This window comes from Anolis carolinensis, chromosome 2 (assembly GCF_035594765.1).
Source record: "Anolis carolinensis isolate JA03-04 chromosome 2, rAnoCar3.1.pri, whole genome shotgun sequence".
NCBI lineage: Eukaryota > Metazoa > Chordata > Lepidosauria > Squamata > Dactyloidae > Anolis > Anolis carolinensis.
In genome coordinates this window covers 140,665,834-140,690,355 of record NC_085842.1, presented here as the reverse complement: position 1 = coordinate 140,690,355, position 24,522 = coordinate 140,665,834, and the positions used below count along the sequence as shown (strand labels likewise).

The following is a 24,522-nucleotide window of genomic DNA, read 5'->3' as shown; positions in this document are numbered from 1 at the left end:
TTTTTGAAATGGCAGAGAAATCTATGATGACTCCCCTCAGAGAAAAAGTGACACACCTAAGGCTAGAACTAAGAGACAAGAAAGAAAAGGCATACTATTACTACCATTGGCTGCTAACCAAGGTGTGCTAATACAGATGAAACTGTGTGTCATGCTGGTTCAAAGGTTCCTGATTTTCAGCACTTAGATTTATTGCTGAGCTCCCACACTAAGTTATGGCAAGTGAAAAGGAGGGGAATACAGCTATCATGTTCGACTGGGAATTTTGGGAAAAGCAAAAATGGACGGATTTTCATCTTATGCACTCACCACTAAATATAATGTAGGTTTGTTGGTAAAATGTAAGACACAAAATCAGCTGCAGCAGATATTTCACTGACTGGAGATAACTGATTTTTTTTTTTAGGTGAGAGGGATTTGAGATGACATTTAAAGTCTGTCTAGCCCACCTTTGGGAAGGATAAAGTGAAAACTCCATGCTCTCTCACCTTCGTCAGCAAAAGCCGAACAGTTAATGCATGGAATGCTGTATGCTCAGTTTTATTGCAACTCCGCTGCCTTATAAGAACAACAAATTGTCAATCTTTCTTTTATTAGGAAAGAGAGTTAAACAATCTTTCTCCCTTGGATATGCAAGTACATTCCTAATGAATTTTTCCTAACAGATTCTGGGTAGAGAATTTCCATCTTCTCTGGTCTTTCTGCTTGAGTTTCCCCTGTTTGAGATCTAGGCTCAAGAGCCAGTTTGCATATCCTTCATTCCAGTGCAGGTATGCTTAGCCTAGCATAATAGCCCAGCAGGCAAAGAAAACACCTCTTGCTTGCAGAGGATGTCAACACTCTGGATCCACCTCTAGTGAAGCACTAGCTGTCTACATGGCTACCTGGGCTAGCTATCTTTACTTTTCATCATCCATGAGCCACTCCCTTCTGTTCCAACTGCCCTTCTAGCTCTCCACCCTCTTCACCTGATCCTTCTTTTTCTTTTCTGTTCTCTTTCTTTAATAAGTCTACCAATATTGCTTAATGAAAAATGGAAGTCTGGGCATTATTTTAACATATTCCAGAAATGTACCAACAGTTTCCACTACTGAAAAATGTTTTGCCAGATCATTCTGAAGGTGGCAGAACTAAGACTGTTTTTATTTTGTGCATGAAACAAAGGTTGTACACACCAAACCATCAGAAAACAAATGTGTCAAACTTTGGTCAAACTTTGAAGACTACCTTAAGAAAAGATGATAAGAACTATCTAATTGGAACATAAATGATTAGTGACAAAGATCGGAAGTCAAACCCCACCCCCCATTCCTAGTGTATATCCTCTCACAATTCCTAATCCAGACACACTTTCCCTACCCCTGCCCTTCCTTCCCTGTTCCCCTGCCGTATGTCGTGTTATGTTTTATGTTTGATGTTTTAAAAGAAACTTCTCAATAAAAATGATACAAGAAAAAAAAAGAAAACAAATGTGTTGTTATCTTATCTACCCGAGGTGACTATTTGGGATTTCAGAATTCCACATACTCGACTTGTACCCCAGCATTTCATTCTACTATGCATTGTCTTAAATTAGTCTAATGTTAAAAAAACCAAACAACCCTAAACAGAAGATTCTACTATAGTCACCTACCTTGCAATTTGCTGAACAAATGGCCTCAGTTCCATGGGGTCATAGGCACGAGCAAAAGCCCAAGAGACGTAGCAAGCTGAATCCCGAACATTAGAGCCGACACTGCAAGCTCCCCGCTTCTCATCATAGGTCAATCCTTTTAGAATCACAGGGACAACTGTGGAAATTATTTGGAATAGGAAACATGAACAGTTTGTAAAGGTCCTTGTATGAAAGAAGTAAAGTTAATAAAATATGTTGCAGAGTTGTGGCAATAACGATGCCTGAGGTGATATAGATATATGTTGCATCAGTGTGAGACGGTACAAACACAATGCAGGAGGAAGACAAGAATATTGTTTATATTTCTAGCCAGGAAATATTGATTTGGGTGTATTCTTTCCAATAATTATTATAAAATCTCCATTCATCCTGAAAAAACTGTTTTATAATGATGATTATGAAGGTGATGATGTTTTTGATACTCTAAATAGCTGTTTTATAACAGATTCATAACAAAAATACCTCTATTTGCAAAATACAACCCTTTGACTATTTAATACTAGTGAAAAACAACATTAAGTATGCTTATCAACTTTACATCATGCGTGAAAATAACTAAAGTGATGCTACTCAAACTGGTTTTCTGTAAACTATCCATGCATCAATAGCTTCTAGTGTGCAGCACCTGCAAATCTCTTGGGAAGACAGGCAGACAAATGTCAGCGTGCTGGAAGAAGCAGAGACCTCTAGCATTGAAGCAATGCTCCTACGCCATCAACTCCACTGAACTTGCCACATTGTCCGTATGCCCGATCAGTCTCCCAAAGCAGTTACTCTACTCCCAACTCAAAAATGGGAAACAGAATGTTGGTGGACAAGAAAAGAGATTTAAAGATGGACTTAAAGCCAACCTCAAAAACTGTGGCATAGACACTGAGAACTGGGAAACCCTGGCCCTTGAGCACTCTAGCTGGAGGTCAGCTGTGACCAGCAGTGCTGCAGAATTCAAAGAGGCACAAATGAAGGGCTTAAGAGAGAAACACGACAAGAGGAAAGTGTGTCAAGCCAACCCTGACTGGGACCGTCTTCCACCTGGAAACCAATGTCTCCACTGTGGGAGAATATGCGGATCAGGAATAGGTCTCTTCAGCCACCTACGGACCCACACCCAAGACCCCGCAACTAGAGGACCATCATCCTCAATCTACGAGGGATCACCTAAGTAAGTAAGTAAGTAAGTGTGCAGCAACTTTCTGCAGAAACTATATGAATATAGTTTCATACAAATATGGTACTAGTCCCTGACATATTTTGAAATAAGATGTTAATCTACCACAAGAGACAGCTTGTACAGATCTAGAAACAACTGTTTAGCCATCTCTCAACTAGACTGAACTTGACAATGAAAGACTCATCTGTTCTATGAGCGACACACTTTTGCACAACACAATCTACTAGAATTTTAGATGAACTGGCTTTTCATTCATACGTTAAGGATATTTGACTAAAACTTCACTTGGCTTCTCCTACCACTGGGAATGACTTCAATATCTAGGAACTGACAAGGAAGACAAATGCTTAACATTGTATTTGAATTGAAGCTGGCTTGCAATTCCTAGCTTGTTTGGGATCAACAAGCCAAATAAGTAATTTGGCTGTAACATTATTATTATTTTCTTCTGGTGAGTTCCTAGTTATTGGAGCTCTTCATAGTGGTGAGTAGAGCCAAGCAGAAACAATTAGAACATCTGCACCAGGATGGTTGGTCATGAATGGCACATGTCAAGGATTCTCAGAAATTCTGTCCTACTGATTTGTGTTACTGGAGCCAGCAATTGTACAGCCTGATGCATATTAAAATTTAAAATGAGACACCCCTAAAATAGATTTCATTGTATGAATAACTATATAATCCAGCTGCTACAATCAAGATGACTCAAAGAGGATACACAGAAACTTCAACTCCTAAAGACGCAGTCAACAGGAGAACAGAACATTATTCATATTCTATAAAATGTATTGCCTCTACAATATACAATGACTTGAACAAGATAACCAGCAGTCATATTAGTCTTATGATTTTTTTTAACTGGCAAGGCTGAAGAGGCCTGTGAATGAAATCTTTCACACAGTTCCAATGGTACTCTGCCAAAGCCTCCCAACTTCATAGGTTTCCCTAAAAGGCTTTCTCTTGGCATCTTCCACTTAGGCAATGCAGTTTAAAAATACTGCTTACTGAGCGGTATGTAATTTAATCAACTGATGGAGCCTACAGAAACAACAGCCTGCAGGGAAAAGAAAAGTCGTTTAACTTTTATACTTTCCCTTCTTTGCCAAGATTTGCAGCTCAAATTGTGTTCTTGTGATGAAACAGATGCCTTCACATGAGTATGGTATGAAGTAGTATAGTGGCCACAAGACTGAGCAAAAGATAAGATTTTCAATGCTTAGCTAAATCATACAGTCTGGAACTCAGTAGCCTTCTGGTGCAATTGAAGGTTGCAGAGGATAATATTATTGACTTACTGAAACCTTCAAAATTGATAATGCAGGTAAAGCATACTGAAAGTGCATTAAAGATAAAGGTACTCGGCTGTGGCCCCTTGGCTCTGGAACTCCCTCCCTAGGGAGCTTAGGTTGGCGCCCTCCCTACCATCTTTTAAGAAACAATTGAAAACCTGGATGTTTGGGCTGGCCTTTGGAGAGACAGCTATTGGATGACCAGCCTCATCATGATTCTATTCTGAATGTTATTAGGTTCCTTTCATCGGGGTATTTTAATCTAATGATTTTATCTTATATTGCTGCTATAGTCCCCCCCCACCTTTGAAGTTGACTGAATTGCATTGGTGGTTGTTTGATATTATTACTGTTGTATAAACCTTTGTTTTAACTTCTGTTTTATCATCTTTTTGTGTTTTAAACTGTATATATTGTTAATGTATTTGTACTGTTACTTTTGTAACATTGTGAGCCGCCCTGAGTCCCCACGGGGAGATGGTGGCGGGGTACAAATAAAGTTTTATTATTATTATTATTATTATTATTATTATTATTATTATTATTATCATCATCATTATTATTGTTATTATTACTAATACTAGCCTCTTTTCCAACTTTCTCATTACTATGATATCATGTATTCACTCAGTTTACAGAGGAGAATTCAGATAGTGTCTCTAACAAACCATTATATTCTTCTACTTTCCTGCTGTCATTCTATTTCTGAAGTTGATGTTTACAGATATTTTTAACATTTCCATTTTAGTAGCAACTTTGAAGTGTGAGAAGGCAATTCTCTATTATAAATCTATTTTTCTATTACAGTGCACTCAGAAAAACTAGCACGAATGTAGTCTCTTCTCCATAACAGCAAAGGGAAGAGGTGGGTGAGGCAAGTTCTCCCACCCACAACAATGTGGTTGAGCAAAGAACAGAAGCTCCCTCACCAACTGGGTCTTTTGCACAAAATATTGCTCCATTAACATCACAAGGCTTCCTCTTAAAAAGGTATAGAACCAGTCCAGCACAAATAACAGCAACAGCTAAAATAACAGTAACCAACTTTTTGAAGGAAAGAAAAACACCCATTGCCAAGAATAAAGCACACCTAATACAGAGCGAGTGTGTTTTTCAAAAAGTATAAATTACTCTGCATGGGAAAGCCATACAGCAGAACTAATAGCTTGGTATTCTCTTCTACATTTTGTGACAGAAAAAAAACTAACAGCAGTAACACAGTCTTGAAAAATGTAGTTTAACCTGTTCTCAAGTGTGTTGAATAAACGTGGAAAAAATGGATTTAACTGGTTATACAGGAACACGGAAACAGGCCCTGGAGGCAGCTTTTGAAAATCTGCCATAGTTTGTGTGTGTGTGTGAAGATTAAACAGTACTGATATTATAAATATGATCGGGGGGGGGGGGGGGGAGCTGGTTTAAGAAAGAAAGGAAGGAAAGAAGAGCATACTATATATAACATCACAGAGATTGTTGAAAAACATGAGAGGTGTCAGGCAGCAGCCATGAGATTTTCTAACTATAAGAAAGGTCAAACATGCAAAGGCTATTCCACTTCAGAATAAAGAGTTGTTTCTTGTTTGTTTTATAAAAAGCATCGACGCTTTTCCTCCACATAACAGAAGCAGGAAGAAAGAGTAAAGATGACAAAATTTTATTTCTGTATTTAAACATAAGACAATCTATTCTTCCCTCTGCTAGAGATCTGACTATAGTACAAGCTTCCATGAACAGAGTACAAATATCAGTGGTTTCTTTCCCTACCACCAGAATTTCTCCAATAATTGGCACAAACTAAAAAGCTGTTGAAAGCACTGTGTATGTCATTCTCATCTATCTTAAGGTTGAATATTCAGCCCATCCCCATTATCTGCCTCTCACCAATGAAATTTAGGTCCGGGTGGGAATTGTGTGACACTCCAAATGTCAGAACTGCAACTCCCATTGCTTACCACTGGCTACACTGCTAAAGAGGTTATCCATTGAAAACAGCACTAGGGGGTTGCAAAAACTTCACCCCTAGCTTAAGCAAACAGTACTAATGAAGTATATCACATGGATATGAACCACTTATACATCCAGAGCAAAAGGGAGGTAGAGATTAAGAACTAAAAGAAGCCCCCACATTCTTCCAGCCTGAGAAAGATCCAGATTACGATCTTGGACTGCGTGATTTTAATAATTGGTTATGATGTTTTAATTCTTTGGTTTTAATGTGAATGTTTGTTTTAATTGTATGTTGTTTCTATGGCATTGGATTGTTGCCTAAGTGTAATGCTGCTATAAATATGGTAAATAAACAACTAAATAAATAACCTATTTGTTTTGTAGTTAATGTCAAACCCTTCAGATTCAATAGGTGTGTGCTTCTCCCAAATGAATGCTGGTTTGTATTAGTATTTGTTCATAAAATACAATTTTCTTCATTAGTCCATGATGGTATTATTAGGAGGAATTTTACCTTCTTTATTAAAGATGGAAAGGGATAAAACATGATTTGCGTAAATAAGTGAGGTATTATCATGAGAGGATTATGTGCATAACCACGACATGACTGGAACTCGATTGCTGACTGAGTGAGCAGTGGCACTTTTTCTACACCAAGTGATGTGGGAAGGCAGACCAAACCTGTTCCTCTGAGAAGCCTTTTTCTCCAGTGTCTTATGCTTGACTTCCTTCAAGGCTTTGTGTTCTTAACTGTATATACTTGAATATAATGTGCCATCAATTGTAATGTGCACGTTAATTCTGAAGGTGCGCACTGCAAAAAAATGTTGTCAAATGTTATGTTGGCCTGCCTCAGAACAGGCCAGTCGAGGTCATGGCCCCCATCAGCCTTGGTCTGACAGACATGAAGTGGCTTCCCAATTAAGGCCTCATACACGAGGCTTTCAAAACTGAGGAGGAGGTTTGAAACGTCTCGTGAATGAGACTTGTTGGGAAGCCATGCCCCTCCATCAGGCTGAGGCTGGTGAGTTCGCCAGCCTGACGGAGAGGTGCAGGCAGGTTTATGTACGTTGATTCCAGTGCGCCATCAAATATAATGCACACCTCACTGTTGGCTATGGAATTCACCTTAAAAAAGCGAGCATTAGATTCAAGTAAATACGGTGTTCTCCTGCTGTCGCCAATTAAACTGGCAGAGTTAGGCCTGCATAATATACCAAGAAGATTCCTGTCATAGTTTGTCCAGCTTGCTGTTATAGTAAAATCCACCTGCACTGTGCAATACAGGTTGTCAGGAATGTTTTAACTTGACAGTGAAGAACTCAGACCAAAAGCCTGAGGATAAGTCTTAATCAAGTACAAGTATTTCTCCAACACCCTTTTAAAGTAGTATTATACTTAACAGTCTTGCCAAAGTTAGTTTCAAAACCAGAAGCTGCTTTGAGTCACACTCTCACAGACACAGGGTGAGGTACATGGAATCCATCTGCAGCAGCCAAGCACAAGGTAGGAGTAAGAAGTCTTCAAACAGAAGGAATTTCTGTGTAATTAGAATATCACATGTATTATAATTTAGAGAACAGTCAGAAGCCAGATCCACCTGTTGGGTTTCTGCACAATGTTTTTAAGAAATGCAGTCACCTGTTGCTGTAGCCTAGAGGTACTAATGAGCACCTGTTTTATCGCACCCTTCTTAACATTAACTGCAGGTTGCAACAGAACACTTTGCTTGAAGTCCTGTGAAAACGCAGAAGCAATTTCTGTCTTCCCATCAGTATGGCGTTGAGAGGGCTCCTTCTTAATGTAATGAGAAAATTATCCTACTGTCATATTCTTTAACTCAGTTTTTGAACGACAGCCAACCTTAAGCATCTGAGGGGAAAATAAAAGCCAAAAGAAAAAGTAGATTGGTTTAAAGAGGATAGAGTTTTTGCTAAAGCTCTACAAATTTCCTCTGAACATACACAGATCCACTAAGCATGAATGAGCAGAAAATGCCATTTAAACTACAGCTACATAAATTGTAACATACATGGCTAAATATAGTCTCCTGGCCCTCAGCCAAGTGTAGCAGACTACCAAAGTAGCAATTAATCTCATTTTTAGTTATTCAGTGGCCCAGGGGTGCAAAAACATGGTGATTCTGAAGTATCTCCAAGGCCACTATACTTAGCTAATGGAATACATTTGGCCTAGTGGGTTACAAGTAAGCACACCTGTTTCACTTGTATCAAGTAGTAATGAACAAGAAATATTCACCCATAATGAGTTATATTAATGAGTGGGTTTTGTTTCTAGTTCATTGCATGTGCTTAGAGGCATCACAACATATTAGCCATGCTTCCTCAAGAACAAATCACAGAGAATGTCAGGCTCACGTCTACCCTTTCTGTTCACTTCTTTCTTCCCTAAACCTTGAGTTATTACAAAGAATTAACATATATAAATAAAAACTTTATTTATACCTTGCCAGCATCTCCCCGTGGGGACTCGGGGCGGCTTACATGGGGCAGAGGCCCAAACAACATAGAACAAGACATAGGCAACATAATACAAATCACACTATTAAAACAAAAATACAGGATAAAAAATTGCATTAAAACACATAAATGGTAAAATCATAATAAAAACAGGATAGATTATTAAAAACCCTCTGGGGCTGATTAATTAATGACTGTATCTCCAAAGGCCTGCCAAAACATCCAAGTCTTCAGTTGTTTCCTGAAGGAAGGTAGAGAGGGAGCCAACCTAATCTCCCTGGGGAGGGAGTTCCAGAGTCGGGGAGCCACGGCCAAGATATGCACTCTAGCACCAACTCCCTTTTCTTCATTTGAATTATCTCAGGCAAAAGCAAAAATATTGTTTTGTACTATGCATTAAAGAGATAGGAATAAGGCCACATAGTTGACATAGCCAAGCGTTGATACTTTTATACAGTGAAGGTTTATGAAAGACATACCTACACCCAAGTGTAAGAAACAAAGTTCTAAATTTGAGAGTGACTAATTTTTCTCAAAAAATAAAATACAAGATATACATGAAAGATAATAAAAAGAGAAATCCCATTAATCTAGGTCACTAACAACTACTACTACTTTTACTACTTGTATCCTATCTTTTATCTCTTAAAAGGGACTCAAATATTAGATATGGTGATTATATTTTTATAAAAACTATGTTACATTTATTATTGTATATATTTTAAAACATTCTCCCCTCGGCATTTCTGCTTCAAAACTATAGATATTTTATTAACATATTTCTATAAGCTTTTAAACAGAGGCTGGATGGCCATCTGTTGGGGGTGCTTTGAATGCAATTTTCTGCTTCTTGGCAGGGGGTTGGACTGGATGGCCCATGACGTCTCTTCCAACTCTACTATTCTATGATTCAATGATTCTAACATACCAAAATAAGTTCTTGCAGGATTATTCAAGGGAGAGCTCCAAATTTCACATGAGCATGGTATTATCAATGACAACTCCAGCAATCCAGTCCATTGGCTATACTAATTGCAGCTCAAACATCTAGAAGGCATACCAAGTTGCCTACTCTACGTTATAAAGTATAATCCTTTCAAGATACCCTTGTTCTACTTGTTAGTGATATCTTGCCTTCCTATAAATGGCAAAGAATACAGAATGAAAATTATACAAAAAGCTTGGTCCTTCAATGTAATAACTATTAGAATAAAAAAGATAGCAAGGAAGTAAATTCCCAGGGAACATTTTAAATTAGTTTCAAACTTCATTTACCCAGTTTAAAAACTTATGTAGAGTGTGAGAGCCCTGTCCGCCAAATTACTGTTAAACAGCCACACACCGTATCGTAGTCCAAAACAGTCCGAGGTCATACACAGCAGTCAGTCAAAATAAGGGTACAAGACACACACTAAAATCAAGGTTCACAAACAGCTAGCAATTACACAAATGTTGCTTCCAGCACCTAGCTGATCTAATCACCAGCTACTTATGCCACTTTCCCAAGTGATCCCACTTGTTGGCCCTCCTCTCAGCCAACTGACTGGGTCATCTAAGATGAATGGTGGTATCAGTTCTTAATTGCAGCCTAGCTGGAATACTTAGTTCTTGGTTTGCTTCCTGAAGCCCCTGATCCTGACCTGACTGTATCACTATTTCCTTGGGGCTGCTGCTCCTGCTTTGCAGAGATGGGTTCCTCGGTGTCAGACTGCTGGTGGTGCTGATCTATATTTGTCCCTGACTCAGAAGCTGGGAAAATAAAGCTTTTCCCTTCATCCTCAGCCATGATACAGAGACCTGCATTATTTTGAATACCTAAACATATATTGGAACATGTATTTATCTTGAATAGAATGGGTTTCTTTTGGAGAAAAGAAAGGGATATAAATATGATGATGATCATCATCATCTCTCATTGGCCACAACTAAATATAAGAATTACTTTTTAACAATGATTCTGTTTCCTTCTGTTGATGGAGAAAAGTCAGTTCATTTAAGAGTAGGATATATGAAAACCTCAGTAAGTAATCCATTATCCATAATTCCTAATTCTGGTTTTTTGTCCCTAAACAATGTTATGGTTTAAGGGACTAAACCACAATGTCAATTACTTGGAAATACAGTAGAGTCTCACTTATCCAACACTCACTTATCCAACGTTCTGGATTATCCAACACAATTTTGTAGTCAATGTTTTCAGTATATCATGATATTTTGGTGCTAAAGTCGTAAATACAGTAATTACTACGTAGCATTAATGTCTAATGAACTATTTTTTCTATCAAATTTGTTGTATAACATGATGTTTTGGTGCTTAATTTGTAAAATCATAACCTATTTTGATGTTTAATAGGCTTTTTCTTAATCTCTCCTTATTATCCAACATATTCGCTTATCCAACGTTCTGCCGGCCCGTTTATGTTGGATAAGTGAGACTCTACTGTACCAAAGAAATAGTAGATAGTCAAAAGTCTGTGCTGATAAGTCAGGATTCTTTAGTTAACTGTACGCATTTTGACAGAATATTTGCATGTCATATAGTGTATACACATATATTTCATTTAGCTACTTTCTTTCTCATTGATGTTATGAACACACCTGCACATAACAAGCAGCTCTGGTGAGGTTATTGGACTCTGGCTTGTGATGTGCAATCTTTACCAGTCACAAACCAAAATCTGAACCCATGTTCAAACTCCATCCTGATGATAATAACAAGGACACATTCCCTGTACTATACTTTTGAGTTTATATCTCAATGCTGCTAATAAATTCTCTACTTTGGCAGTCGCCAGCGAAAAGGAAGGCACACCCTTTCTCCTTTTCCCATTATATGGTTGGGATAGGACAAGACACGTTGGTGTCCTGTCCCTGTCCTTGTCCTCATCATATGCAAGAAAGGGCAGCAATGAGTGTTGCCTCATCACCCTTTCTGCCATCATATGGGGAAATGGAGAGGAAAGTGCAGGTAGCTCTGTTGGAGCTCCCCGAAAAACACTTTCTCCTCCACTTCGAGAGGAATGTGGGTGGGGCCAAGCTAGCATCGTCTGATGATGCTTAGCAGGCCCAACCAACAAATGGAAGAATGGCATAAAAAAAGTTCCAAGTGAAGAGGTACATGAATTGATGGTTGAGAGTAGGGGGGAAATTCCATGGTCCTTTGCGATGTGAAAATCTTGTATCAACACAGCTGAATGCAGAGTAAAAGAACACAGAAAAGCAAGATGCTATATGTGCCAAAGGTGACCAAATTCACATACAGGCAACCCAAAATTCTCTTCCTAAGATGTCAGGCAACTATTGACAACAATGGCAGAATAGATCATCAGTATGTTTTCATAGTATCTGTTAATTCTGACTTGTCTTTTTCTGTCTTGCATCTTTATAGCATACAACACAATGTAGTTAAAGTGTAGGCCAATATGTCAAGTGTCACATCAGTTGGTGTAAACGTCAGATATATTCTGGAAGTGATCTAGGCTTTAACCCTAGTTCTTATCTTCCGTGAGTCAGACCTTTAAGATGTGTCAAGCCCCAAAGTGTATTTTGCCCCACCAACTGCCCAGAAAACTCAATTGTCTAACATACTTGCTCAGACATGTAATATGCCACCAAAGAAGGAGATTAGATGTCATTAAGACGGACAAAAGAGTATCTCAAAATGTGTTAGTCAATAATTGTGCAAGAACAGTGCCATTGTCAATGAAAATGAATCTCTGGAGAGTACAAAAGAATGCACTAATTGGGAAATGTTATTTGCACAGCAAAATGCAAACAAGCACATGTTCACATTTAGCTAAATTCTCCCCAAAAGTTCCAGGGCTATGACAATGCAAATAATTAGAATGTAATACTTTTTTCTGACAGACCACAACTTCTCAGACAATTCCAGCAATATAGCAGGTACTATTAAAATATTCTTGATATCTTTTTTCAAAGTATATTAGTTGTCAAAAGCTACAGTCCAGCTTAACTACTAGTATGTGTATTTTAAGGCTATTTTGTTAAAGTTTATTAGTTTTGAAGGAAATTAAATAAAAATATAACTCCAAATGACCTTCAGAAACATGGTGACATCAATTAATATAAACTAGTATGGAGAAAATACTCTTAGGAGGATAACGATAAAAATCAGCATTGCATCAAGCTAGGAATTATACCGTCTCCAATACAACTATTGTGTTCATCCTCTTTGAAAGGTGACACCTACCAGGTGACTGGTTTACATGTATGTAATCATTATACAACACTAGACTGGAGTACAATAAAGTCACCTGAATAATGAACAATAGCTTCCAGCTTTTCTAGGTCACTTTTGCGAAGACCAGTTATATCCCATGAATGGAGAAAACAAGAAGCATCCTGTCTCCAAGGATCTGTTCCCTGAATTTACATATCCAGGTATTTTACTCATTGCCTCCAGTTTAATACAATGCTTGTTGCACCAGCACATTCTGCTCTATATTACAGCTATAGCCTAGTTGAACAGGTCTGCCTAGCAGCTACCACTTCCAGGGAGTGCCTGGCTTTTAATAAGCTCTTTGCTACACTGGGATCATACCCAAAGGCCAACATCAATATCCTGGCCTCTCTTGAATTACCAAAGTGAGGAAAGGACTCCCAAACAGACCAGTATTCACTGAGGATACAGAGGAATTCTCAAACTTTAACTGACTCTTTGGAGAGCAGCTATCTTAACATGTTCCTAAAATATTAAAAAAGAGATATCTTTGTTAGTATAAAGGACATGACTTACCAATATCTACTGCTGTTTGTCTAAATATCAGCCTTTACACCAGTTCATTTAAAAGTTTCAACAGGCATGAAGAATTTTTATTTGCAGCCAAAAGAAAACAGAGTAGTTGGGATTTTTTAAAATAATAATGTGTTGTATTTATTTATTTTTCTTCTCCCCCCCCCCAATATAATAGTTTTCATTTACATACATTAACAACTTACAGTGAAACAGAACACAAAAACAATGAACATTTTACATATAACCCCACCACCAAGGCCTGAACAGGTATCCTTTCTGTTGTGAATGAGTCTTCTGAGGCTGTGTGTGATAATGGTAGGATCAGGAGGGGAAGGAAGAATCCTCACGAGGAGGGCTCGCTGGAAGATTTACATAGGAAGAGAGTCAGGGAGATAGATGAGGAAACTTCAGATGAGGATTCATTTTGGGAGTTGGAAGGGAATCCTGAGGTGGAAATGACTGTTGAGGGCCCAGTGGCTGCGGAAGGGGTTGGCATTGACTGGGCACGGGCTCCGGAGGAGGAAACTGGGCCCATGGATGCTGAGGACACAGGAGAGGCTTGGGTTTCTTCAGAAGCAGACCCCACATGGTCTGCCTGGAGGAATGAGGGCGATTCCGCAGGTGTGGACAGGGTTGGGCATAGGCAGAGTGATTTTGACTCTGATGAAGAACTTGGGACGCCTGATCCAAAGGCGTTGGCTGTTTGGAGCTCGGATTCTGATGAGCAATTTGGGACACCTGATCCTAAGGCGTTGGTTGTTTGGATGCCCAAGGAAACCTAAATAAATTGGGGTTTTATGGCCATTGTTCCTTGCGTGTGGCAAGGTGTTGTTGGGCGCCATTGGGATTCCTGTATTTGACTCCGAAGACTGGCTTGGGACTTTGCAACCGATGTAAGTTTGATCCGGGTTATTCTACAACGGAGGGCTGGAACTGTGTGGGTTTTCTGTGTGGACTGCATTGTTATTACTATTAGCTGCTGCTCGCCTCCATTGTCTTGGCTCTTTGTGTTATCCCACAATGTGGACCTCACTGTGACGACTTCACCCTTTGGACCTTGGACCGGAACTAGACTTGGCACATCTCTTCGCTCTTAAACTCGGCTTGGCATAATTCCCGTGTTTGTGGCTGACTTCTGTTGCTGACCATTGGCTTCACCTTCGACTCCGATGCTTTTCTCCAATCCTGACTCCGGACTGGTTTGACTTTGCTACAACACTTCGTTCCCCTGACGTCTGACTTGGCTTTCGACTCTGCAGCAGCTTGTTGCCATTGCCTCAGCGTTTTCCAACATTGTTTGCCTGCGCTGCTTTTGGCGAAGAACTTTAGTCCGGTTTGGGCTTTCTTTTAGTTTTGGGCTTTTTACTCTACTTTTGGGTTTTGGGGAGGTTTTGAGCCTTTGGGAATTCTTGCCCTTGTTTATTTTGCTGTTTTGACTTTGCCTTGCGATTTTGAGCTGTTTCCGAACACTTTGGTTTTAATCTGGATTATATCTCTGCATAATCTGGATTATATTCCGGTTTGCATTTTTGGGGGTTTCTTGCTCTGAACTGTTAATTCACACTGAAGTTAAAGTGTTGTGAGCATTCTGGACTTTGTGCTGAGCTTTTTTGAGTTATTTTCGAATAAACTATATTTATCTTACTGGCTGGCATCTGACCTTTGACACTTTCCTTTACCATATAATTCATAAATCAACCATTAAACAAATGTCATATCCAAAATTCGTGACCAGCAAGATTGTATTGTTTTCCTTTTTCACTTTCTAGAACATATTTAATAAAAACTGGCCAGTATAAATCAAAATCAGATCTATTAGTTTCCCCCCTGAACACACTCATTTCCATTGATAGTTTATCATTTAAGGCTACATTCCATACCTCCCAATACCATGCTTCCAGCGTAAGATTGGTTACTATCTTCCAATTCCTTGCAATTATAAGTCTCGCCACTGTAAGTAAAATAATCACCAATTCTTTCTTTTCCATATCTAAATTCAACTTTGTGGCGTCCATGAATAATGCTAACAGCATCCGGAGTGATGTTTGTTTATTTATTTATTTCCGATATTTCTACCCCGCCCTTCTCCCCGAGGGGACTCAGGGCGGCTTACACAACTGGCAGGATCACTACCAATATATCATAATACAATAAAATAATGAAACAATTAAAATAGTTAAATAACATAGTAAAATACAATATATAAAAGATTTAACACAGTGCAACGCCGAATATATATGCCAGTCATCCATCAGACATTGTGCAAGAGCCTTAATCCAATCCATGTCAACGCTAACTGAGTTCATTCATTAAACGCTTGCCCACATAGCCAGGTCTTCAACTTGTTTAGTCTTATAATGTGTCAAAAGTCAGACGCCAATTAGAGAGCAAAATAGAGTTTATTAAAGCAACAATCCAAAAAATAGCTCAACAAACTAAAAAGACTTAAAACACTTAACTTTCAGTGTTATTAAGTAGAACAAGCGGGTAAAACCCCAAAAAACAAGAACTGGCAAATAATCCGGATTAGCCAGAGATATAATCCGGGTTAAACTTAAAGTTCTAGAACTTGACTCAAAAGTTCACAATGGGCTGAAAAACGGAGGCATGAACTAAAGCAAGCAGTATTAAAGCCCACAAACCTTTCCCAAAACTCAAAAGTACAAAAAGGAGTTCAAAACAAACAAACGCCCAAACTGAGCTAGGGAACTCCCAGTTGAGAGCAGCAAAGCCAGTGAAACAGCGAGACACTGGCGAGCTTGCAGCAACCGCTGCTGGAACATACACCAAACCAAGAGTTAAAAGAGCAAAGCGGGAAAGCGTCGTCAAGCCGGTCCAAAGTCGGGATAAACCAGCAGCGCCAAGCTGCTGCAGAAGCAAACGCCAAGCCAGGAGTTTAAGGAGCAGAGTGTGATGCCTCATGGGCCTTGTAGTCCTGTGCCTAGTGTCACTGTGGTAGATGAGGATGAAAACATGGGGTTTTCTCCGGATCAACAGCCAGAGTCTTTCCAGATGCCTGATGTTCTTGTCCAAGAACCAATTAAAACTGACCTTGACCAATGCTCACCTCCCTTCGCTAAAAAGCAATCCTTCTCGGCAGATAGGGGAGTGAAAGAGAGAATTCGCAGGAGTGCCCGAATTGCTGCCAAGCAAGACACTGATTAGCCATGTTTCCCCTGGGAAAATCCAGAGAGTCTCACACCTGCAAGTTGGGTTTCGTTCCCTGTTCTCTAGGGAAAGAGAACGCTGGACGCCCGTTTGGCGGGAAACAAGACCCAGATAAAAGTATCGGGCTCTGTTGATTCTTTGCGGAGACAACAGCTCAGCTTCGGGAGTGAATTCCATGTTTCCAGCCTAGTGTGGACTTCGCTAAGTCCGCAATCCAGTTTCCTTGCCTCGCCTGTTTAAGTATCCAAGAATTGCCTTGCTTTGTTCTCAGCCACGGATTTTGTTCTTAGAATCAAGTTTTTGGACTACCTTGCCTTGTTTTGAACCACGGACCTTGTTTCCTAGATCCAAGCCTTATTCCCAGCCTTCTTGTGGATTTACCTTGTGCCTTGAAAGACTTTGGACAATTCCCCACACTATTGCCTGGCAATAGTGTGTGTTTCGGTTATTGGATTTTACCTTTGAACTCTAATATCATTTATTGGACAAACTATTCCTGGACTATTTTAGGCCTCATTTGAAAGGTCTGTTTCTGGACTATATTCTCTACTTGCTTTTATCCTTCTTATATATTTCCTTAATAAAGATATTAGATAGTTTTATTGGCCTCCGTGTTTGGTTCTTGGTGCTCCGCTGCCTCTGGTGTGTGACACAGAGTGGGAGAATGTTGTCAAGCCGGTCCGAAGTCGGGATAAGCAGACAGCGTCGGTATCAGGAGTGAAGGTAGTAGTCAGCAACAGCAGACAGCCACGGAATAGAGAGCGACGCCAAGCCACGGATTGAGAGTGAAGAGCAAAGTTCCAGTCCCAGGTCCAAGGTCCAAGAGGTTGAAGTCATCCAAGAAGGTCACAATACGAAATGGCACAGAGAGCCAAAGCAACGAGGGCAAACAGCAGCTAATACAAAATAGTAATAACAGTGCAGTCCAGGAAAATCCACACAATTCCAGCCCTCCGTTGCAGAATAACCCAGATTAAACTTACATCCGTTTTAAAGTCCCAGTCCAGTCTTCAGTAACACACACAGGAAACCCAATGGCGCCCAGCAACACCTTGCCACACGCAAGGTATAATGGCCAAACAACCCCAATATATCCAGGTCTCCCTGGGCTTCCAAACTATCCATGCCCAAAGAGCAGGTGTCTCAACTTCTTAATCTGAATCAGAACTCCACACAGCCAATGCCCTTGGGTCAGGCGTTCCTAATTCCTCATCAGAGTCCCAATCATCCTGCCCATGCCCAACTCTATCCACACCTGTGGACCCCCTCTCACTCCTCCAAGCAGACCAAGTGGGATCTGCTTCTGAAGACATCCAATCTTCCCCAGCATCAGCAGTATCCATGGGCCCCGATTCGTCCCCAAGCATTTCCGGTGCCCGTGCCCAGTCCGTGCCCAATTCCTCCATTAACACCTGTTCCCCAGCATCCATTTCCACCTCAGGATCCCCACATGAATCCTCCTCAGAAGACTCCCCATCAGTCTCCCTGACCCTTTTCCTAAACAAATCCTCCAACAAGCCCTCCTCACAAGGGTTTTTCCTTCCTCTCCTGATCCCACCACTATCATTCACAGTCTCCGAAGGCGCATTCACAACAAGGCCTGTCTCAGTGTAGATGTATTTGTGGAAACTCTCAAAACACATTCAATTTTGTTTATTGTGTTCTTTGTACCTGGAGTTCCATCTTCAGTTTTAGGTACCATGTTACATTCAAAAATGTATGGAATAATGACCTCTGTTATCAGATACAAAATTATTTCTAGAAAAGTTTATCTCCCCCTTCCCATTGGCAGCCTTTGGAAAAATAATTATTCACCACATTTAGTTTAACAGTTCTGGAGCATGATGTCCTGCTTCTTTGGGTGCCAAAACACTTTTCATGTTGCACACCAGTCTCAGCTACCTTTCAGTATATATCCCTTTACTTTTTTAAAAAAAATTATGTACTAAGATGTACTGTATATAATATCAATAGACAAGAAACACAATTAGAACATTCAATCACTTTCAAACAACTACATATGGTATATTTATATCTATATATATATGAAACACAGAAGGGAAACAAAAGCAGACAAAAGCCAATAAGCAAGTATTCCTCTGAGTGACTACCAATCATACTATTCTGTATGAATGAAAAAAGTGCAAAGCTCCTCAGAGATCATCAAATAAATCAAATAAATGTACTATATACCACATAACCTATATGTTATTTGAGATAATTCTAAAATGTCTCCTCCCAATTTGGTAAAAATCCATCTAGCCATTTAGAGCTGATGCAGTAACAGGCAGTCAACAGACTGACAAAAACATATTGATATAACCTGAAGTGCATTCCAGACACCATACAAAATCGGTTTTGTATACACCATTGAGGCTATATTTTAAGTCAGTCCATCCCAAACATATCTTCCAAGCCTGGTTAAATGCACCCAAATATTTTTACCGGATGTAGTAACAAATAAGGATATGAATTTAATTATACATAGATCCTTTGCTTATTTAATATTTTACTCCCAGGATTTGTAAATCACATTTTTTCACATATATTTCTAAGTGAGTGAATATTTTTCTTAAAATCCTTAAGCAAAATGCAATAAAGCCCTGACCTGACCAGGCTTAAGGGAAAAGGATGCCATCTAGGCTGCAGTACCACTACGAAGACAGCTGATTTCCCAGCTTAAATATTATCAATTGAATTTTCAACCCAATCAAGTTACACTTGTGTCCCTATAAACCACTTGCATCCAAGCCAAGGCCCCTTCTACTTTCCTGCCTTTTGTGTAAGACAGCTGTCATAAACTGACCCCATCTATCCTTGACCTCAGTAGAGAAGGAAGCAATTTTACTGTGCAGATGATTATATGTCGCACTCTGGAACTGGTTCAAGCCCTGGATGGTGCTACAAACACTGCAGAGGTTGGTCTAGAACTGGTTCCAGGATCTGCAGTATCCATGGCCATGGTGCTTTTATTTTCTTCCACCAAGCAATAATGCTCATGGATGCTGAAGCATTCATTCCTTAAGTGGTTTGGTGTGCTAATGCTTTTTACGGACTCTACTTGTAATATCTATCTATCTCTATCTCCTGAACCTCTTAGCTGCCTTCAATACTGTAGACAACGGTATCCTTCTGGGACGCCTCATGGGAATGGACCTTGGGGGTACACTGTGCTGCAGTGGTTCTAGTCCTTCTTTGAGGATCATACCTAGAAGGTCTTGTTGGGGGAACAGCTTGGAGTTGAATCCAGACAAGACAGAGGTACTCCTGGTCAGTTGCATGGCCGAACAGCCTGCTGGATGGAGTTACGCTCCCCATGAAGGCACAGGTTCGCAGTTTGGGAGTCCTTCTGGACTCATCGCTGAGCGTGTAACCCCAGGTTTTGGCGGTGACCAGGGGTGCATTTGCACAACAAAGACTTGTGTGCCAACTGCACCTGTACTTTGGGAAGTCTGACTTGGCTATGGTAGTCCATGGTATTGTTACATCCCATTTGGACTAGTGCAATGCACTCTATGTAGGGCTGCTTTCAAAGACTGTTTGGAAAGCTGCAAATAGTCCAAAGCGCTTCAGCCATGTTGTTAACCAGGGCGTCACACAGGGAGCATACAACCCCGTTGTGGCAACGCCACTGGTTGCCTATTGGCTACCGAGCACGATACAAAGTGCTGGCTTTAGCCTTAAACGGTTCCAGTCCAACTTACCTCTCCGAATGTATCTCCCTCTATGAACCAGTTCGTAGATTAAGATCTTCTGGGGAGGTCCTGCTCTCAGCCCCACCAGCCTCACATGTGCAGCTGGTGGGGATGAGAGACAGGGCCTTCTCGGTGGTGGCCCTACGGCTGTGGAACTCCCGCCCGAGTGAGATCAGGTCGGCCTCCTTCCTTATGACTTCAGGAGACAGCTAAAGACCTGACTGTGGAACAAGGCGTTTGACCCATCATAGGAATAATCACGGGTAAAGTGAAAGCTGAAAGTGCAATGGTCCAGGACTATTTACAGACAATGATTGTGTCTTGTGTAATATATGATGTTATTTTATGTGATGTGTTTAATAATGTATAATGTTTTATTAGGGGAGGGTTAACCTTGTTGTTTTATATTGTTTTTTATCGAGGGCACTGAATTGTTGCTAATAATGTGAACCGTCCTAAGTCCCCTTCGGGGTTGAGAAGGATGGTATATAAATACTGCAAATAAATAAATATTTCAGAGTATCCCCTAACTTTGCCTATCCTGGTTTAAACCCCATCATGTGTGTTGCTGCCCATGTTCACAGAGTGAATAATCTAAACTCCACTATCAAGCTGCCTTCAAACTGCATTAAGTGGTCAGTGTAGATGTGCATCTGGACTTAAGCCAGAGTTTAGCACCCTATAAGCCCTTAGGTTTAAAAGATATATTATTATTCATTGTGCTGTGGCAAAAAGACTAGGAAAACTAGTTGGAAAGTTTTGTGAAAATCTCTGACTTCTTTTGGATTCTGAGATGAGTAGCCATGTACTAGCTCAGCAGTCACCAAACAGTGTTCCAGAGAATCCTGAGATTCCCTAAGAACATTGCAGGGGTTCCACGCAAATTCTTAAACATGAAAACTTAAAACAGATTTGAAAATAAAACCATGTGAGGCCAACTATTAGATTGTTTTCAGTGCAAGGGAGGGGGAGTGTTGGTTATCTCCAAACATCTAATGGCCCATAGAACTTGTTTTATTACAGCCCAGCATCTCAGATGTACATGACCTCCCCAGGTGAAGTGCCTGGAAGGTCTGAGAAACTTCCTTGCACACATCCTAGAGCTCTTTTGGCTTTTCTAGCAACATTCAGAAGGTTTTTTGAAAGCTATTCAGTGCTATTCAACTTGGCCAACCAAGATTTCCCCTAGGTAATAATATAATAATAATTTTATTCTTGTACCCCGCCTCCTTCTCCCCAAAGGGACTCGAGGTGGCTTACATGGGATAACAACCCAACCACAACATAAATTAACATATAATCCATACATTTAAAACACAATATAGTAACATAGTTATAAAACACATAACATGGCAATTATTAAAACCAAGACATCAATTGCTATGTACAGAGGGTGATTAGTGCAAGGACTCTGAATAAGGTCCATGAATAAGATAGGGGCAGGCGGGGAGGAAAGGGAACCAATTGCGCTAAAACACTAAAACCTATAAAATGGTGGGCAATAATAAAGTGCAGCACAAGTTGTAAACAATATACATGGCTGGTGGCCTCTTCACTGAAAAGCACACCGGAACAGGTAGTAAACCCCCAAGCTTTGAAGCCACGAGGCTATTCCGTCCCATTCAACCTGGCCTAGCAAGGATGCCCTATGTAGAAAGCAGCCAGGCCTTTAAGCTGCAAGACTATTCAGTGCAATTCAAGCTGGACAAACAAGGATCCCCTTACAAGGGAAATAAATAGCCAGGCTTCAAAGCAGCTCTTTGATTGAGGGTGCTACTCCAGCTCACCAAGCAAGGATTCCCCTAAGTATAACACAGCCAGGCATTTAATCTGCAAGGCTATTCAGTGCAATTTAACCAGACCAACAAAGGATTAACCTTGATAGAAGGTGGCCAGGCTTTGAAGCAGTGATACTACTCTGTACTATTGAAGCTGAGCAACCAAAAATTCCCCTAGGTAGCAAGCAGCCAGGCTTTGAAGTAGTGAAGCTGTTCATTGCAATTCTAGCAGCCCAAAAACCATTCCCCTACAACGCAAGTACCCAGCCTTCCAAGCTGCAAGCCTATTCCATTGCATTTCAGCTCGCCAAACAAGGATTCCCATAAGAAGAAAACGGCCAGGCTTTTCACTGTCATTCCACCTGGCCAACAAAGGATTCCCATAAACTACAGCAATGCGTGGCCGGGCACAGCTAGTATGGTTATATTTAAAATATTCTCTATTTCTAAAACTGCTACATTATACAAAAGGCAATATGAATAGCTGAAAGAAGGAAAAAACTTTGTGGGTTCACAAGGCGTAGTACCAGGAATAGAGTTTGGGGGGGGGGGGGGGTTGGGGGGGATGTATTTTGAAGAGTTCCATGACTAAAAAAGTTTGTGAACCGCTGTACTAATTCCTTTTGAAAAAGAAGTGCACAATAGGAAGAATCTCATGGAGTAGCCTAAGGCAGTACAATCTTCCATTTTCTTAAATTAAGGTTATGAAGGCTAAGTGAGAAGATAAAACAAAATATACCATCAAATATCTGATGGTGTTAACAAAAACCCAAAACACGTATGTATTTAGTGAGAACATGAAACAAAATATACCATCAAATGTTTGATGGTGTTAACAAAAACCCAAAACATGTATGTACAGTGGCAGGGAAAAGTATTTAGTCAGATACTAATTGTACAAGTTCTCCCACTTAAAAAGATGAGAGAGGCCTATAATTGACATCATAGGTAGACCTCAACTATGAGAGACAACATGAGAAAACACATCCAGAAAATCACATTGTCTGATTTTTCACGAATTTATTTGCAAATTATGGGGAAAATAAGTATTTGGTCACCAACAAACAAGCAAGATTTCTGGGTCTCACAGACCTGTAACTTCTTCTTGAAGAGGCTCCTCTGTCCTCCACCTGTAGTAATGGCACCTATTTGAACTTGTTATCAGTCTAAAAGAACCTGGCCACAACCTCAAGCAGTCACACCCCAAACTCCACTATGGTGAAGACCAAAGAGCGGTCGTAGGACACCAGAAACAAAATTGTAGCCCTGTACCAGACTGGGAAGACTGAATCTGCAATAGGCAAGCAGTTTGGTGTGAAGAAATCAATGGTGGGAGCAATAATTAGAAAATGGAAGAGATACAAGACCACTGATAATCTCCCTCAATCTGGGGCTCCACGCAAGATCTCACGCCGTGGGGGTCAAAATGATCACAAGAACAGTGAGCAAAAATCCCAGAACCACACGGTTCACCACTTAGTGAATGATCTGCAGACAGCTGGGACCAACATAACAAAGGTTACCATCAGTAACATACTACACCGCCAGGGACTCAGATCCTTCAGTGCCAGATGTGTCCCCCTACTTAAGCCAGTACATGTCTGGGCCCGACTGAAGTTTGCTAGAGAGCATTTGGATGATCCAGAAGAGTATTGGGAGAATGTCATATGGTCAGATGAAGCCAAAGTAAAACTGTTTGGCAGAAACACGACTTGTCGTGTTTGGAAGGGAAAGAATGCAGAGTTGCATCCAAAGAACACTCTACCTACTGTGAAGCATGGGGGTGGCAACATCATGCTTTGGGGCTGTTTCTCTGCAAAGGGACCAGGGTGACTGATCCGTATGCATGAAAGAATTAATGGAGCCATGTATCATGAGATTTGGAGTGCAAACCTCCTTCCATCAGCAAGGGCACTGAAGATGAAACGTGGCTGGGTCTTTCAGCATGACAACGATCCCAAGCACACCGCCAGGGCAATGAAGCAGTGGCTTCGTAAGAAGCATTTCAAAGTCCTGGAGTGGCCTAGCCAGTCTCCAGATCTCAACCCTATAGAAAACCTTTGGAGGGAGTTGAAAGTCCGTCCTACCCAGCGACAGCCCCAAAACATCACTGCTCTTGAGAAGATCTGCATGGAGGAATGGACCAACATACCAGCAACAGTGTGTGCCAACCTTGTGAGGACTTACAGAAAATGTTTGACTTCTGTCATTGCCAATAAAGGATATATAACAAAGTATTGAGATGAACATTTGTTATTGACTAAATACTTATTTTCCACCATAATTTGCAAATAAATTCATGAAAAATCAGACAATGTGATTTTCTGGATGTGTTTTCTCATGTTGTCTCTCATAGTTGAGGTCTACCTATGATGTCAATTACAGGCCTCTCTCATCTTTTTAAGTGGGAGAACTTGTTCAATTGATATCTGACTAAATACTTTTTTCCCCACTGTATTTAGTAGGACATAAAATAAATTTGTATTTTCACATCAACAGAAATTGATAGCATACAGGGAGAGAGAGACTTTGAAATTTGTAAGGAATGCATACAATATAATAA

The 24,522-nt window shown here is 40.3% G+C and overlaps 1 protein-coding gene across 1 annotated transcript in view; it reads right to left on the bottom strand.

Moving 5' to 3' along the window:
- tbcd (tubulin folding cofactor D) overlaps positions 1-24,522 on the bottom strand; it is a 171,594-nt gene that overhangs the window by 75,099 nt on the left and 71,973 nt on the right. The window contains exon 15 of the mRNA XM_062970687.1: positions 1,634-1,790. Coding sequence (XP_062826757.1) covers positions 1,634-1,790 — 157 coding nt within the window. The remainder of the gene's footprint in view (positions 1-1,633; positions 1,791-24,522) is intronic.